Raw genomic sequence first — 18,360 nt, 5'->3', positions numbered from 1 at the left:
CCATGGATTTCAATACCTACTTCGAATTTTTCTTTTGTTTCCTTTACTACTTGCTCAATATACAGATTGAATAACATCGTGGAAAGGCTACAACCCTGTCTCACTCCCTTCCCAACCACTGCTTCCCTTTCATGTCTCTAGGCTTTTATAACTGCCATCCGGTTTCTGTGCAAATTGTAAATAGCCTTTTGCTCCCTGTATTTTATCTCTACCACCTTCAGAATTTGAAAGAGAGAATTCCAGTCAACATTGTCAAAAGCTTTATCTAAGTCTACAAATGCTAGAAACGTAGGTTTGCCTTTCCTTAATCTACTTTCTAAGGTAAGTCGTAGGGTCAGTATTGCCTCATGTGTTCCAACATTTCTACGGAATCCTAACTGATCACCCCCGAAGTCGGCTTCTACCAGTTTTTCCATTCGTCTGTAAAGAATTCGCGTTAGTGCCGACCGCTGTGGCCGAGCGGTTGTAGGCGCTTCAGCCCGGAGCCGTGCTGCTGCTACGGTCGCAGGTTCGAATCCTGCCTCGGGCATGGATGTGTGTGATGTCCTTAGGTTAGTTAGGTTTAAGTAGTTCTAAGTCTAGGGGACTGATGACCTCAGATGTTAAGTCCCATAGTGCTCAGAGCCATTTGAACCAATTCGCGTTAGTATTTTGGAGCCGTGACTTATTAAACTGATAGTTCGGTAGTTTTCACATCTGTCAACACCTGCTTTCTTTGGGATTGGAATTATTATATTCTTGTTGATGTCTGAAGGTATTTCACCTGTCTGATGCATCTTGCTCAGCAGATGTTAGAGTTTTGTCAGGACTGGCTCTCCCAAGGCTGTCAGTAGTTCTAATGGACTAACCATTAAGAGACGTAACTGTACGTTAAACGTTGAGGGTATCAAAGTTAGGAACTGTGTACGACCGTCTTGATGCAGCATAACTCATCGCGTGCAAATTACTCTGATTATATTTATACAGTATTTAAGAGTACTTAGCGATTTTCAGCAGAATTTACACGTAATGTCAATCCTTTTTGAACATTTTTCTCACTCACCACCCGTCCCCTTTCACCACACACCTCACAAAATAGTGAAATGAAAAAAAAAACCTTTATTGCTTACTATCTTCTCGCTGTTGATACAGTAAAGCATCATCACGAGCGGCGTTCTAAATCTTAACTTCTTCACTACCAACTGTATTTGTACCACATTCTGAAGGCAGTATTCTTATAAGCCGATGTATGTACCTTCAGAATTGTGTCATTGTACGACACATATTTAGAGAATATAACGTCATAAAAATTGAAGTGTGTGAAATGAATGGGTGTTTGATTCCTTAAAGAACAATGGTGGTGCGCGGTAGCAGAGAGCGGAAGAAGGAAAGTTTCTCTGAACTGAAACTAAATGCAATCAAGTGCCAAGAAACTGTACGAAAACGCAGATGTGACAGGAAATACAAAATAAATTGTTCTTGAGGCGAGAATTTTGTCATAACTTTCATCCGTTATGTTTATATAAGTTACGGGGACACAATAGGTTAACGTGATCGGGAACAGCCGATATTTCGACAGGTCATCACTACGTTATTTTCGAGGTACAAATGAAACGGGCGATTGCTTTGCACGGCAACTTAAACCGACGGTGTGCGGAGCAACGGTAGCGGGGAAATAAAAGACGGCGTATGACGAACTTAAAACGACCAGGTGCTACGCGACACGTCCCGGGTACTGAAATACTGTCGCCAGCTGTGTTGCGTGCTTTGCGGCGTGATGGTCAGTTTCGCTGCCTGCTGCGCTACTGGTTGCCAGTTCAAACACATCCAGCAGGAGTTATTTATTATGTATCAATTCTGGAAGGTTGTTGCAATATTTTATGTGTGTAATGCTTGTATACTGTGGAATTTTCGATGGTTGTGTAAGTACCATCATTCTGGAATATTCGAGGTTTTAATAAATAGTTGCTCCCTCCGTCCAAGAGTTCTGTTCTTTTCGGACTGTGCGTTAGTGTCCGTCATAGACGTCCTTTCTGTGTTAAATATTGTATTTCACTGACGACCCTGCTTTCGGGCTTAGTCGTGAATGTTGTTAATTCCTGAGAATGTTACTCAACAACGGATGAGCAAGTATCGCCATTTGTGTTCCTGTACCTAGAACAGAGTTCTAGGTACAGTTCAAGAAGAAACCTCGCTCTCTATTTATAACGTCTCTGGCTAATTTAATTTCAACAGCTACCTCAGTATCACCACCCAAGTAACTGAAAGCGGGCGCCGGGATCTCTGCATTATCAATTGCATATGGTGACCGGTTTCAAGGTAATGTTCAGCAAGACCGTTCGGCTATTGATAGCATATGTAAGGCTCGTGCTCTTTGCACTGGTCTTCCACGGTCTCGAAGGTCCGACCGATGTGCGAGATGCCACAACTGCATGGGATACGGTAGACATCCGCATTCTGGAGACTGCTCAGGAGAACACGTTTCATCCACAGTGCTTGGAAGCAACACTAAATCTCATTCTGCAACAAAATGCAGTCTTAAAAGGGCTGAAATACGGCCTCTGAAAATTTAAAGCTTTTACGGTGCAGAATCAAATTCAGACAGACAGATTGAGTACCGCTTAAAAATATCTGAAACTTCCTTAACGATAAGACCCTTATCTGGCACTGAGACAGCAGCAACAACTCTTATCACGGACTCTGAGATGCACGCGCCACTGCAGTAATCTCCTACTGCGTTGAAGTCATTAGGGACCAGAGATAATGGAAACTAGTACCTGCAAGTGTTTCGGAGCGCGATCCCAGGAATCCCCGTGTAAGGCGGCAGAACGCCAGCGCTTCGCCGTGCAGCTCTGAGAATCGTCCAGCGCAGCCGGCGTGTCCGTCGGTGCGCGGCAGCGCCTCGGACCTGTTCCTGGAGTCTCGGCAGTTCCGCTCCGGCGGCCACTGGACCCTGCACGGCGCACGGCGCGCTTATATCTGGTCCAGCTGTGTTGCGTCATCCGTGAGGCACTCACCGCAGCGTGAGGTGGCGGCTTCAGACCCGGCCGCTACTGTCTGCCGTGAGTCAGCGGGAAAAAAACGAACCAGAAATTGTTGGTCATTTTCAGGAGTGGGGAGCTGGTTATCGCTGTTAACTTCTCTCCCACTTATTCCTAGTCCCCCACTCTGTCACTCACACGACCCGATCCCTACCACAATCTGCATCAACATGGAGGATTTGATAACGAACGCTGCTGTGGTTTTCAGTCCGAAGAGTGGTTTGTTGCAGGTCTCGACGCTACTTTGTTCGCTGAGAGCCTCTTCACCTCAGCAGAACTACCGCAACCTATATTCATTTGAACCTGCGTACAATCTTGGCATCCCTCTACAATTCTTACCCCCCAAAACTTCCTTCCGTTATCAAAATAATAACTCCCTGATAATTCAGGATGTGTCCTATCAACCTGTGGTGTGCGTACTGTAAGACCTTCGGTACACACACCATCAGATTATTTGACTTGTCGCTCTAGCGAAGTAGGCGAGTGTCAGCAATATGTCTCGTGGTCTTATTGTGGTGTGTTTATCTTCTGCCGTTAGGTCAGACGATAGAAATGCCTCTTGCACGCTTAGAGTAGCAGATTGACGGTGACCAACTTTAAACAGAACTTGATTAATTTTCACACACATTTATTAAAATAATAAAAAGCATAGACATTACGTAACTTGATTCTGGATGCTGTTTACAATTGACAATCTGAAGTTCCTTTGGTCTTGGTACGTTAATCTTATTCTCACATGTCTCTGATACTTGACAAAGTGTCTATTCATTTATCTTCGACCGAGTGAGGTGGCGCAGTGGTTAGCACACTGGACTCGCATTCGGGAGGACGACGGTTCAATCCCGTCTCTGGCCATTCTGATTTAGGTTTTCCGTGATTTCCCTAAATCGTTTCAGGCAAATGCTGGGATGGTTCCTTTGAAATGGCACGACCAATTTCCTTCCCAATCCTTCCGTAACCCGAGGTTGTGCTCCGTCTCTAATGACCTCGTTGTCGAAGGGACGTTAAACACTAACCACCACCACCATTTATCTTCACAAGAATATGGTAATCTTATTAGGTGCAGACTGAAACTTGACTATAGACTGGTACAGACTAATGTAGACTGGTACAGACAGGTGCAGATAAATGCAGACTAATGCAGACTGACTAATCGGAGGTCTGTACACTCGTTATAATACCTTGCACGTTCATGTATTACTGCGCGAGTGTTATCTGTGAGGAGAAAAGGTTCTACGTTAGCAGCAATCTCATTGGCTGTGTTACATATTAATACGTGGAGCGGCGGAAGCAGAATTTGGTCCGTCTCTAAGGCAGCGCCATCTCGTAGTGCAGAGATGGACGAGCGCTGCGCCTGCGCTGTTGTGCTTAGTGGGGCGAGCTCTAGTGGGAAAGTTGCGTACACGCTGACTACGCGGAACTAAGTACACAACACAACCCATTCCTTATTTTAGTCAGATTGTACCATAAATTTCTTTTTACTCCTATTAGACTCATTACCTCCCTATTTGATATTGTGGTACGCATCCAATCTTCAGCTTTCTTCTGCAGCAGCACATTTCAAAAGTTTCTATTTTCTTCTTGTCTGAAATGCTCGTCTTCCACATTTCAGTTCCATACAAGGCTACACTCGTCCAAATACCTTCAGAAACAGACTTTCTAATACTCCGACTGATGTCAGTTGCTAACAAGTTCTTCTTTTTCAGCAATGTTGCCCTTGCTACTGACAGTCCGTCGAAGTACAGAGAATATAAAATTCGGTTATTTTACTGCCCACAGAGGGTAGTGTTTCATTTTCTCATCTAATTCTCACAGCATCGCCTGATTTAATGCGAATACTATCCAGTACCCTTGTTTTACTTTCCTAGTTTTTCATATTACAGAGTGTAAATTTTGACGACCGCTCTTCCAAACCCTTTCCCCTCTCTGACAAAAACTCTGAGGTTTAGCACTGAAACTGTAATTCTGTTTCATCTCCACCAACTTTAATTCCCTTTCCAATCTTCTCCTTGGTTTTCTTCGCAGCTTGCTCAGTCTACAGATTGAGTAATACTGGGAAAACACAACAATCTTCAATACTGGGCTTTTAAAGGGACTCTTCATGAACCACTGAACTTATTCACCCATGCAGGCAATGGGATTTGGAGTAAGAGTAATATTATTTTCTCGTGAATGGAGAAACACGTGTGAAAAGCAATTGCTCAAATGAAATACAAATTGATATCAAGTTTCTTATGTACCGGTGAGTTGTAATTGCACTACTGGTTGAAAATTGCGTGGTTTCAGCAACTTCAAACCATTTTCAGTTGCATTATTATCTGACAAATAACATCCATATTTTAAACCACAATGGGAACTGTTAATACTCTTTTTGGGTGTCCATTCGGATGCAATCGTCAATGCAAGCAGTTGATCCACCGATAAAACATAGGATCACACACACACTGAGAATTGCTGTTCATTGTCAACTGTATTGGTGTACGAAACGGCTATTAGTGTTCATACTGACACATGTGTAACCATCAGTCGGCAGTATTGAGGAGACAAGTAGAAAAGAGAAATTAATTTTGCTTACAGGTACTTGCTAGTAAAATGGTATCAAAAACTTACAGTTTGTAATAATGTTGTCATTGGAGAAATGATCTATCTTATTTGCATCTTACTGAAATTATTATCTAAAATCGCATGAGTCAGGTCACATTTTATTCCTTTCCTTCATTTCGTATTACATTTCAAATATTTCACATTGTCAGAAAACTGAAAATAATAGGTAAGCTGGATTCCAGTCATAATTGTAACCGTGTATCAAAACTGTACCATCTCCTCGGTAAATGTTTCAAGATGACTGTAATTGTTTTACGATTAGGGGTTGTACTACATCACAGTGTATAATTTAATAAGTCTCACATTTACTTAAAACAAAGAACGAAATTTTTGTGAATCTATGTTTGTTAACAAGTGCAACCAACAGCACATAACGGTAACATTCATACTAGTAATTCGAAGAAGATTTGGGTAAACAATGAACAAATAAACAGCTGAAACTGTTTATTCTGTTAATAAATCCTTAGAAGAAGTCAGTTCAAATTTACAATTTTTTTCATGTGTTTTTTCAGTGTAAATAAAACCAATGAATTTTAATCATATAATTAAGCCTTTTAATTATTTATAAGTTACATATATAAAGGGAAATTCATTTTTATAATAGGCTAATATAATTAAATATATAGCTAATATAAAACTTTCTTGTAGTTGCGTTTATTAACCGAGCAATGATACCCCCGTAGTTAACACTGAGATGAAGATCTACCGACTTTCTTGGCCAGGAACGTGATGTCTTCTCGAGCCATTTATGTTTTCAGTATTGGAAGTAATGACTGTAAATGTTAAACGTTCATTTTAAAACCAGAATAATGTTTTTCATAACTTCGTTTTTAGAAGCAATGTTCAAATACAAACATTTAAAAATATTTGCGGAGTAATAGACTTCCATACAGAAACACTGTTGCCATTCCTCTGTATAAACACAAGTTCCTCTAATGTTACCGGCGTGTTCTTTATAAAGGTCGTGCGAGTGACATGTTGGAGGAAATAGTGTCTTATTTGATTTATGTTTAAAGAGGACACTTGGAATTTTGTAAGACTCTGTAGGAAGTACAACACCTTTCTAGCAGTCATCTACTGCTACAGTTTTTCCAGTATTTTGTCACATTCTCACGGTAACGAAGGAACCTGTGGGATGGGTGCAGCCTTTCTTTCAATCGTATCGCTCCTCTTTTAATCCACCTTGTTAAGTGTCCCTTATCGTCGGATTATGCCCAAGAATAAGTTGAGTTTTTCAACCGATCATTTTTTCGTGTGAATATTATTACCGTATATAAACCCCCCAAAACGAGACACGTGTGTGTGGTTGCCACCGGTACTCTGGGCGGCGTCTGTTGGCTCTGTAAGCTCGGCCGTGATTGAATCTTCTAGAACTCAAAACTACGGTCGAAATTATTTGAGGTCCTTCGGGTTTTCGCTACCAAAACCCCAACAAAAACCAATAAAAACGTCAGAACAATGGGTAAGAACCAATTACCCTGGACCCCAGTTAGTAGGACTGGTTAAATAGCCCTGATCATCGGATTCCAGGGGATCAGGCATCTCTTGAAGAGGCGAATCAGAGCTTCTCAAAAATCCTCAAGTCTATGAAAATGGGAACATTCAACACCAACACACTAGTGGAACCAGATAACTTGAAACAACTGCCAAACACCATGGATAAATTGAATGTCAATACAGGAAACACGATTCTCAGAGGAGAACCACTTTTAACCACAAAACTACAGAATATACAGGAGGGAAGTCATTCCAGGAAGAAATCTCAAACTCTTCGGAACAGGATTTGCAGTACACAAATCAGTACTGGAATCTGTGATAGAGTTCAAAATTAATAAAAACACCCACACTCACGATTTGGAAACACAGCCTATCCCCACACGAATAACTACGATAAGAAAAACCCTCAGATGACAGAAGACTTTTGGGAAGACTTGTTCGACAAAATTCCCACGAAGCACGTGAAAATAGTGCCAGGAGATTTTTTAATGCCCAATTAGCAGGGAAAGATAATTCATAGATTCAACGGGAATACGCACGGCCCACAAGAACAAACAAATGGTTCAAATGCCTCTGAGCACTATGTGACTTAACTTCTGAGGTCATCAGTCGCCTAGAACTTAGAACTAATTAAACCTAACTAACCTAAGGACATCACACACATCCATGCCCGAGGCAGGATTCGAACCTGCGACCGTAGTGGTCGCTCGGCTCCAAACTGTAGCGCCTAGAACCGCACGGCAAGTCCGGCCGGCAGAACAAACAAGAAGAGAACATTATAAGCTTCTGTAAGAATTGAGACTTCAGAATCATGTTAATGAAATTCCAGAAACCAAGCAATACAGTTTCAGATAGATCACATAGCAGTACCTACGAAAAATGCTAGAGAAATTATGAATGTAAGAACGAGGGTAGGATTTTTCGAAGCCGATCATCACCTACTAGTAATCAAAGCGAAATTTATATCCAACGGACAGATCAAGAGAACCAAAACAACTTTCAGAACAGACCTAGAGTAGCTAGAATTAAATAAGAAAGGAATAACAGAAAAAAATAAGAATATTGACAGCAATAACTGCACAGAACTGTAACAAAAACTGAAGGAACTGATAAAATTGAGGCAATCACCGAGAAAGAGGGAACGCAGTTGGTTGAAAATGAAAATGACATGTCAGAGAGCCATAGAAGACAAATGCAAGGCTGCCATAAATTTAATGGTCATAGAACATCCGTTAAATTGGAAGAATTCAACAGGATAAAGAAGACCACTTCGAAAATAATTCGTAGAGAAAAAGAGGTTACGAATTAGATAGAAGCGGACTCCTATAAACAATTCATGTTTTGTTTTTGTTGAACGTTCAGAGAAAATATTTCAGTATATGGACCACTGAGCTTACGTTTCTAAAGGCAAGACGGAACGCTTGAGGCATACCCGAAAAAGAACTGTGAAATATTGGCGCAATTCTCCGACAGAACTAAACCGTGAGAACTCGATGAAGAGTCTACAGTTCGAGAAGCCAGAACCTAACCTCCATTCCAAATCCCCAACACACGAGAATATCATGAAAATAATAGAATCATTGAAAAATAACAGAGCATCTGGGGAAGATAGCGTGATTGCAGGAATCTGGAAATGAGACGACGAAAGCATTAGACTCAAAATACACAAAATCATCGATAACATATGGAAAACAGCGCTAGTGATAATGTTATTTTAGCCTTAAATTGCTGTTTGCTATATCTAGATTCACTGAACCGAAGAAAATGTTGTCACCAAATGTAGTGTTTCTGTCGCGAGTGAGATTACTCTAAGTAATGTTCGGCTATTGCTTTTAGCCAACGTGACAAGAATCATTGTGCTTCTACTCCATTGATCTCCGCGTGCGTTTATTCCTTAGATATGGAGTTTGAATCCGCTCATGTCATTGTGGCATAACCGGGGAATTTACACGCGTGATTTTCCAATCTTTCCCTGAATAGTAGTGCTACTACGATACATGATGTGGATGGGCGGCGGAAACACCTAATTACCCACTTGTGATACAACCTTGACGCTTATCTTCAAGCTTATTATCAAATTATCTGATAACTTTGTCTAGAGCCAAACTAAAAATAAACGGGTGTCGGGAGGTGAGACCGTCTATTTGCAGAACGTGTAAACAAATTTTGAAAAGCTCTGAGACCATCTAAGAATTTACAAATGAATGAAGTACTTACTCTTTGTCGGCTGTCTCGAGATTCTAAATCCTATCCAACTTCATTAAATTTGAGTCTACTGAATAGTAACACTTTTGTAAAATACTGAATACATTTTCTTGTGGATGTTAAATACGTAGCTTACTATGTGGCTAACTTATCGTCACAGAGATAACATATGTAACGCTTCACAGCTGGAATCGTTTCCTGGAGGAAACCTAATCAAGCCCAACTGAAGCCATCTTACATACATAAACCACGAGTAACACAATGTGCTTCCCAAAGCAAATCATCGGCCATTACTTCTACACATTGCTAGAAAACTGAGCTGACATACTGTATTTAATGACTTGACTATCGAAAGAATACCAACCAAACTTGTTGATGTTGATTCTCTAACTTCTTTCGAAAGTTATTTGACATGGGTAATGAAAACAATTAATGATCAGATATAGTACAGTAAAACGCGCTAGAGCGATGAACAGCGATGTCACGCCTCACTGCAGAATGAGGTCAGTGTTTTGTTATGTCAAGCACCTCAGACTTGTCATGTGATACAGCAGGTTGATAGTTGACTACTGGTACACACCGCCTGTGAGGTTATTTTTGTGATTACAATACCGAGCCAAATTTACAAGGAAACTTTGCAGTGTGAGCCCACTTACCAGCATGACTTAAGTAGTATGGCGGGTTAGGTACTGGAACAAAGGGGTCCTTAGATTTAGTATGCCTGGGTCAACAATAGGGTAACACCCTCCGACCACTCTCGAACACAAGGCGAGGTCATCGTATCAGAGGGCCGGTACTGGAACAAAGGGCCATTGTTCTCGTGTGCCGAGGTCACTGGGCCAATAGGGATAAAGTTTCCCATCCCCTCTTTTTACTATTCTACTTGTGTGAGTTTCGTCATTCATTCGAGGTCTGTACCCAGTACTCGAAGGATCAGGGTCTTTCTCTTTCTAAATTATAACGAGTACATAACAAAATTCTTACTTAAAACATAACTGTTACTTTTACTTTAATATAAAAAACATATTCAAATACAGATTCATTATGTTTACAACACATACACACACAAACAAAACAACTATGACAAGTGGTTCGTCCATCTATTCCACACATACTCACTGTTTACAAATAAATAAATACACAGCCACACTCTCAGTCAGTTAACAGGACGAGTATGGCAAGGTGCCAATCGTCTCCCCACGGATGAACCTTTTGTCATCATGACGCAACAGCCCAACTTCCAGCTGCAGTGGACTATGGACCTCAAGGCCTCACGATCTAAAGACTACTTGGAGCACTTAGTGGACCGGTGCCAATGCCCTCTAGCAGGCATCCCTCGTAATCGTCGACTGAGAGAACGTTTCAGGCCGCGCAATGCATACCGTTAGCCTCTCTCTGAACACCGCCTGTATCTATACAGTATGCGTATATTTTCGATCCGAGCCCCACACAATCTCCACAGTCTGTGTACCATTAGCCGCGTCCTTTATAGGGCCGACAACTTTCTCGTTTCCATGAGTTTATGACACATATCCGAACGCGTCGAAGCTTCAGGGTGGTACCTTATTATTTGATATGGATCGCAGCCTTTCACCTCCTAGAAGAAACTGTCTGCGTCCGTATAAAGTAACTTTGCACCGGTAAATTTTCGTCTTGGAAAGCTTTATGTGAGGTTTGGAAAGATCCAGTGCACACATACGAACACAGACGACTTTCAAGAACTCCACTACAACCTTAGCCATCTCGACAGCGACTAATCCTTGACAAAAGATAGTAGCCTGCTTTTACCTGGTGATCTAATTAAATCAGCGGTTAACTAAATGAATTTCCCCACACTTTTCCCCAAAAATTGACGCATTTATTAATTTTAAAAAATTGCTTTCAAAATCATACCTCGCGACAGCACTCTTTTCGGTATCAACCATGGATGATTGTCGAAGGAGATGGTGCGGATGACTTTAATAAGCTCTATTCCCAAAGTGATCCACTGCTAGAGGCTTCCGTAGTGCAAGATTTATCTCTGTTTTTTCTCCAGCGTCGTCGTCAGCTTGGGCATATGAACCACTGTATGGGGCTGGTTGCTCCGGACACAGTGGCAAGTCACCGTGCTCGCCATGGAAATGGACTGGATATGACAGTTCTGCCTCCACGACATATCCCTTACCTGCAGCCTCATCTTCGAACTTACCCTGTCTTATGATTTCCTTTGCGGACAACCATCGGAACTCTCCAACCGGCAGTGTTGCTTGTTTGCATCAAAGTATATGATGTACCTCAGATCGTAAGAAGGCCTGTACTCTTCCTCGCTCATTCGTTTTGGCAAAGAGCCCCGCGGATCTCGCCTTTGGAAACAAGACGCATGACAACATTCAACAATAGTTCGATATTGACACGTGTCTCGAATGAAACAACAAGTTTACTATTACCAGTCACTGTATATTTATCTCCACGACGCGTTTAGAAGGTTTAAATCTCCATAATCAAGAGCATTTATACGTTTTAGCATGACATGTGAGTGTTACGATTTCGGGGGAACTTGTAGAACTGTCTAGTGGGAAACAAAACACTATTTCAGAACTTGGTTTTGGGGAGTTTGTTTGCACCTAGTTGTTTAAAAAATGTGACAGTTTACACGTAACACGTTACGACAGTGAAAAGTACCTGTTACCACTGGAGGTATTCCACATTAAATAGATGTTTAGCTTTTAGTCAAAAAATCCCCCAAAACCATATTCTGAAATAGAGTGTGTTTCTCCTCTAGGTAGTGCCACAAGCTCCTCCAGAATCCTAACATAACACATACATGTCATACACTACTGGCCATTAAAATTGCTACACCATGCAGATGACGTGCTACAGACGCGAAATTTAACCGACACGAAGAAAATGCTGTGGTACGCAAATGATTAGCTTTTCATTCACACAAGGTTGGCGCCAGTGGCGACACCTACAACGTGCTGACATGAGGGAAGTTTCCAAACGATTTCTCATACAAAAACAGCAGTTGACCGGCGTTGCCTGGTGAAACGTTGTTGTGATGCCTCGTGTAAGGAGGAGAAATGCGTACCATCACGTTTCCGACTTTGATAAAGGTCGGATTGTAGCCTATCGCGATTGCGGTTTATCGTATCGCGACATTGCTGCTCGCGTTGGTCGAGATCCAATGACTGTTAGCAGAATATGGAATCGGTTGGTTCAGGAGGGTAATACGGAACGCCGTGCTGGAGCCTAACGGCCTCGTATCACTAGCAGCATCTTATCCGCATGGCTGTAACGGATCGTGCAGCCACGTCTCGATCCCTGAGTCAACAGATGGGGGACGTTTGCAAGACAACAACCATATGCACGAACAGTTCGACGACGTTTGCAGCAGCATGGACTATCAGCTCGGAGACCATGCCTGCGATTACCCTTGACACTGAATCACAGACAGGAGCGCCTGCGATGGTGTACTCAACGTCGAACCTGGGTGCACGAATGGCAAAACGTCATTTTTTCTGATGAATCCAGGTTCTCTTTACAGCATCATGATGGTCGCATCCGTGTTTGGCGACATCGCGGTGAACGCACATTGGAAGCGTGTATTCGTCGTCGCCATACTGGCGTATCACCCGGCGTGATGGTATGGGGTGTCATTGGTTACACGCCTCGGCCACCTCTTGTTTGCACTGACGGCATTTTGAACAGTGGACGTTACATTTCAGATGTGTTAAGACCCGTGGCTCTACCCCTCATTCGGTCCCTGCGAAACCCTACATTTCAGCAGGATAATGCACGACCGCATGTTGCAGGTCCTGTACGGGTCTTTCTGGATACAGAAAATGTTCGACTGCTGCCCTGGCCAGCACATTCTCCAGATGTCTCACCAACTGAAAACGTCTGGTCAATGGTGGCCGAGCAACTGGCTCGTCACAATACGCCAGTCACTACTCTTGATGAACTGTGGTATCGTGTTGAAGCTGCGTAGGCAGCTGTACCTGTACACGCCATCCAAGCTCCATTTGGCTGAACGCCCAGGCTTGTCAAGGCCGTTATTACGGCCAGAGGTGGTTGTTCTGGGTACTGATTTCTCAGTATCTATGCACCCAAATTGCATGCAAATGTTATCACATGTCAGTTCTAGTATAATATATTTGTCCAATGAATACCCGTTTATCATCTGCATTTCTTCTTGGTGTAGCAATTTTAATGGTTGGTTCAAATGGCTCTGAGCACTATGGGACTCAACTGCTGAGGTCATTAGTCCCCTAGAACTTAGAACTAGTTAAACCTAACTAACCTAAGGACATCACAAACATCCATGCCCGAGGCAGGATTCGAACCTGCGACCGTAGCGGCCTCGCGGTTTCGGGCTGCAGCGCCTTTAACCGCACGGCCACTTCGGCCGGCAGCAATTTTAATGGCCAGTAGTGTATTAACACATATTCGTCCATCCGCTGATGGGTGTTTAAAGTTCCGAAATGCGTCGTAGAGATAAATAAACAGTGACTGGCAATAGTAAACTTGTTGTTTCATTCGAGACACTTGCCGATATCGAATTATTGTCGAATGTTGTTATGCTGCTTTTTTCGAAAGGCGGGATTCGCGTTCCTCTTTACCAGTGTGTGCACAGGTACGCCAAGGCGAATAACCTGTGAATGAGGGAGGAGGAGTACAGGCCTTCAAGAATGGTCCCGGCAAAGTCCAACCTATAATGATTGACATGTGTCTTTTTTACCTTGCCACCCACGAAAGCCCTGGTGCTGTGTAATAATAAGCAAGATCTAGAGTGTATGTGTTCATGCACACATCCCGGGATTCCTGGAAAATGTTGGCGAGTAGGCGCACGTCTGTGTCAAATCAGAGTCGGGTATATTCCCCTAAAACAGGGATGACAAACTCCTGCCAAACATTCGCCGCGTACCCGTAATCTAGATCCGTTAAGCCGCCGGCACACGGACCGTGCATCCGAACGTTGAGCGTTGAGCGTGCCGAGCTTCTGACGTCATAGCGTGGAATAACACGTTCGGGAGTCTTTCCGAACGTGCAGAGCAATATCTGGCATGTCAGATATTCTGAGCGTGCGTCTCAGCGTTGACCAATGAGATGGCAAAACGCCACCTACGTCACAAGCACGCTGTCTCCCTTCAGTACAGAGTTGTGAGGCGCCATATTGGCATTCATTTCAAGCCTATATGTATATATGTTGCTTCTGAGCACCAGCAAATTGAGAATCACTGGAAAACCCGTTGTTAACTGTGTGATTCGTTCCAATAAAATAATGAGAAACATCATATTCGTGGCAAAAGAATTATTGTAACTTGCGTATTATGAGAGTAGGCTATTTGAGGGCAGCGACACACTGAAAGTCCACCCAAAACGCATTGTTCTTGGTACAATTTGTTATAATTAAATCTCAAGTAGTAACATATCTACCATTAAAGTTTTCAGCAAGCGGTAACATAATATGATTAGATGCGAGGAGTGTAATTTTGATTTAGCGTAATGAGTTGCCTCGCTGTCCAGTATTGAGTTGTTTGTTGGAGGCAGTGGTTCGTGTCCTGAAACTTCCAAGTTATTTTTTCCTAACATTCGTGTTTTTATTAAGTCCTGATACTTTATTATTAGTTTAATATAAGTATACAATATATCTGATGTTATGTAAATATAGGTTCCCCTTATTTTTGAGGGGTGACTTTGTTAGATTGGCTTAATCTACAGGACAGCTTGCGCTACTTGCATAAAGATTTTTGCTCCTTTTTCTATTACGCTTCGTAATTCACATGTTGCAAAAATTCTGCTGGGTAGGAACTGTGATCAAGTAAGTCTGACCTTGGGGTTTTTCTAAAATGTGGGAATGATGAAATAACGTTAATCTTATGCGCAGAAGTATTCCAAATTTGTAACACACTGTTTGTAATGGAACTTTTATAAGCCTGTGTCCTTATTGATTGGACATGGTACTTTCCTTTTCGTGGAAGAGGGAGGAAATGTGCGTTTTAATACAGCCTACGTGATCTGCCTTGGCCGTTGAGTAAACTGTGTGATTTACGAACTAGAAACATCCGTCAACTGCCGCTGGAGTGCGTTGCGATCACGTATAGCACGTTGGGGCCCACGTACCGTATGCACTAGTCGCATCGTTCCTGAGCGTTCAGCAGCACGTTGAACTTGGCACGCTCAACGTTAACGTTCGACAGCACGGTCCGTGTGCCGACGGCTTTATGGCAGTGTCTGTTAAGTTTACTGGTGAATCCAATTATCCCAGACAATGTCATTTCGTCGAATATCTCCTTCGAATCCAGGTATTCGCGAGGAAAGATTCCCCTTTCCACCACAAACTGAAACACTGCGTCATCAGGACATGCAGAAATACGCATGTTCTCCTGACGTAGTGTCTCAGCCAATTTTTGAAGAGGTGCGTACGTGGTACAAAGGGATCCCAGGAACCGAAGCGACAGTTTTGGCGTGAGTCGTTTGGCGAAGCACATGTATTTTTCAACTTTAGCAACCAAGACACTAACCTTAATTGCTTTGAAACCAAAATTTCTCAAGTGCTCAATAAGAAAGTGAGAATCATATACTCTCAAATCGTGAAAGAAACGGGGTATGTGTCGTGCTAGTTGATATTTCAAGGCCGGCCGCTGTGGCCGAGCGGTTCAGTCCGGAATCGCGCTGCTGCTACGGTCGCAGGTTCGAATCCTGCCTCGGGCATGGATGTGTGTGATGTCCTTAGGTTATCTAGGTTTACGTAGTTCTAAGTCTAGGGGACTGATGACCTCAGATGTTAAGGCGCATAGTGCTTAGAGCCATTTGAACCATTTTTGATATTTGAAGTTGCATGTATTGTCAGCTCTGACTCTGAGGCATTAGGAGTCACGTGTTGTAATATGTGACTTATGAACAGTAATCGTTTTATCCATAATTTCTGATGTCTGCATTCACTGTAATCACCTTTTATCATTACCATATTAGTTTTATTCTGATGATTTCATGTGTACCAGAAGCTGTATCAGGAAATTGTGCACACATTGCTTGAAGGCATAAAGACGGATCGCTTGTCGCATCACTTCGTTTAAGCATTTTAGCTCCCACAAGTCTAACATGCAGATGCTGTTTTTATGAAGTCCGAATTAATATTCATTAACACTTTTACGTGGAAGTCCACATAGCATTTTCACGTTCAACGAGCCTACAGAAAATGATGTTCAGTAGCCACCAGTGCCTGATACATCAAAAGACCACATTGAGAGATGGTATAGTATTCAGTAACAGTGATTCAGTACAGCAGAAAATTTGGTTGAATGTAGTTGTGTGTCAGCACTAAAGAGACAGCCTACATTACACTTCTCCGTCCTCTGCTGGAATAGTGCTGCGCGGTATGGGATCCTTACCAGGTAGGATTCACAGAGGACATCGAGAAAGTGCAAAGAAGGGCAGCTCGTTTCGTGCAATAGGGATGAGAGTGTCACTGATATGATAGGCGAGTTGGGGTGACAGTCACTGAAACAAATGCTGTTTATTTTGCGGCGAGATTTATTTACGAAATTTCAATCACAAACTTTCTCTTACGAATGGGAAAATATTTTGCTGACACCCACCTACGTAAGGAGAAATGATCATCATTATAAAATAAGAGAAATCAGAGCTCGAACGGAAACATTTAGGTGATCTTTTTTCCCACGCGCCATTCGAGAGTGGAACGGTAGAGAAGAAGTATGAAAATGGTTCGATGAACCCTCCTCCAGGCACTTGAGTGTGAATTGCAGAGTAACCATGTAGATGCAGATGTAGGTGTTGTGCCACTGTTTGCGACTTGTCGCCGCCAGCCATCAGTTGGACAATGCACGGCCGTTCCTGGGCCACGATTCTCCTGCCGGCCTGGGTGGCCGAACGGTTCTAGGAGCTTTAGTCCGGAACCGCGCTGCTCCTACGGTCGCCGGTTCGGATCCTGCCTCGGGCATGGATGTGTCTGAGGTCCTTAGGTTAGTTAGGTTCAAGTAGTTCTAAGTTCTAGGGGACTGATGACCTCAGAAGTTCAGTCCCATAGTGCTCAGAGCCGTTTGAGCCACGATTCTCCAAGCGGGGCAGAGATGCTGGCGGGAAGAGTCGGCGCTTCCGCCGCTTGTGCCGCATGCGTCGTGCCGCGAGTGGTGGGCTGGAATGCGCTGCGCGGGATTCGCACTCTGCCCAGCATAAGGATTTCTACTAGAGAGTCTGCTTGTTCACCTTGAGAGAAAGAGATGTAATTCGCGCCGTACAGAAGTAGGGAGTCCCTGCGACCTGTCAGCACAAGGTGCAATGCGCGGCGCAAGAGAGCACGGGCAGAAGAGAAATGCCCACAGTGCACTGGGTTATCCGACGAGAAGGGGCCCCTGACACTGGCACATCCTACCACAGAACGGGAGAGTCCCGCTGGGGACTGTGCAACCGAGGCTGTGGGGACTTTGAGTCAAAGACTCTTTTTATCTGAGCTCAAGGTAGTGTCACTGGACCTGACGACAATTTTGCTGCTTCGGACGGCGCCGCTGCTTTCGCCGCTTGTCAATGACTCGCAGCCGTCCATTTAGGTCGGCTCCCGCACTGCTAATTCTGAGCGAATGGCTACATCCAGGAAATGTCTATGCAGAGCAGGAGGACAAAAACTGCCTATAGCGATGCTTTCACAATAAAAATCGGAGCGCGTTTGAAATAGAAGAGACAAGGTGTTAAAGTTCTATCGACGGCGACCACAAAACAAATCAGCAATTTTATTACATGTGTCAATGCACGAAGGTTCATACGAGAAGAATTACACATAGTTTGCAGCTATGTAGTTTACCTTTATCAGCTAAATTTTGGACTTCACTGCCTACAGAAGACATGTTGTTGTTGCGGTCCTCAGTCCAGAGACTGGTTTGATGCAGCTCTCCATGCTACTCCATTCTGTGCAAGGTTCTTCATCTCCCAGTACCTACTGCAACCTACATCCTTCTGAATCTGTTTAGTGTATTCATCTCTTGGTGTCCCTCTACGATTTTTACCCTCCACGCTGCCATCCAATGCTAAATTGCTG

The 18,360-nt window shown here is 43.2% G+C and overlaps 1 protein-coding gene across 1 annotated transcript in view; it reads right to left on the bottom strand.

Moving 5' to 3' along the window:
• The window catches only part of LOC126199138 (UDP-glucosyltransferase 2-like), a 73,829-nt gene extending 66,663 nt beyond the window's left edge, over positions 1-7,166 (bottom strand). Inside the window, exons 1-2 of the mRNA XM_049935894.1 lie at positions 7,102-7,166; positions 2,757-2,932 (exon numbers count right to left, since the gene is read on the bottom strand). Coding sequence (XP_049791851.1) covers positions 2,757-2,932; positions 7,102-7,166 — 241 coding nt within the window. The remainder of the gene's footprint in view (positions 1-2,756; positions 2,933-7,101) is intronic.
• Positions 7,167-18,360: the final 11,194 nt, after the last annotated feature.

Source organism: Schistocerca nitens, chromosome 8 (assembly GCF_023898315.1).
Source record: "Schistocerca nitens isolate TAMUIC-IGC-003100 chromosome 8, iqSchNite1.1, whole genome shotgun sequence".
NCBI lineage: Eukaryota > Metazoa > Arthropoda > Insecta > Orthoptera > Acrididae > Schistocerca > Schistocerca nitens.
Note: the sequence above shows the minus strand (reverse complement) of the source record. Positions and strands in the feature narration are given on the sequence as shown.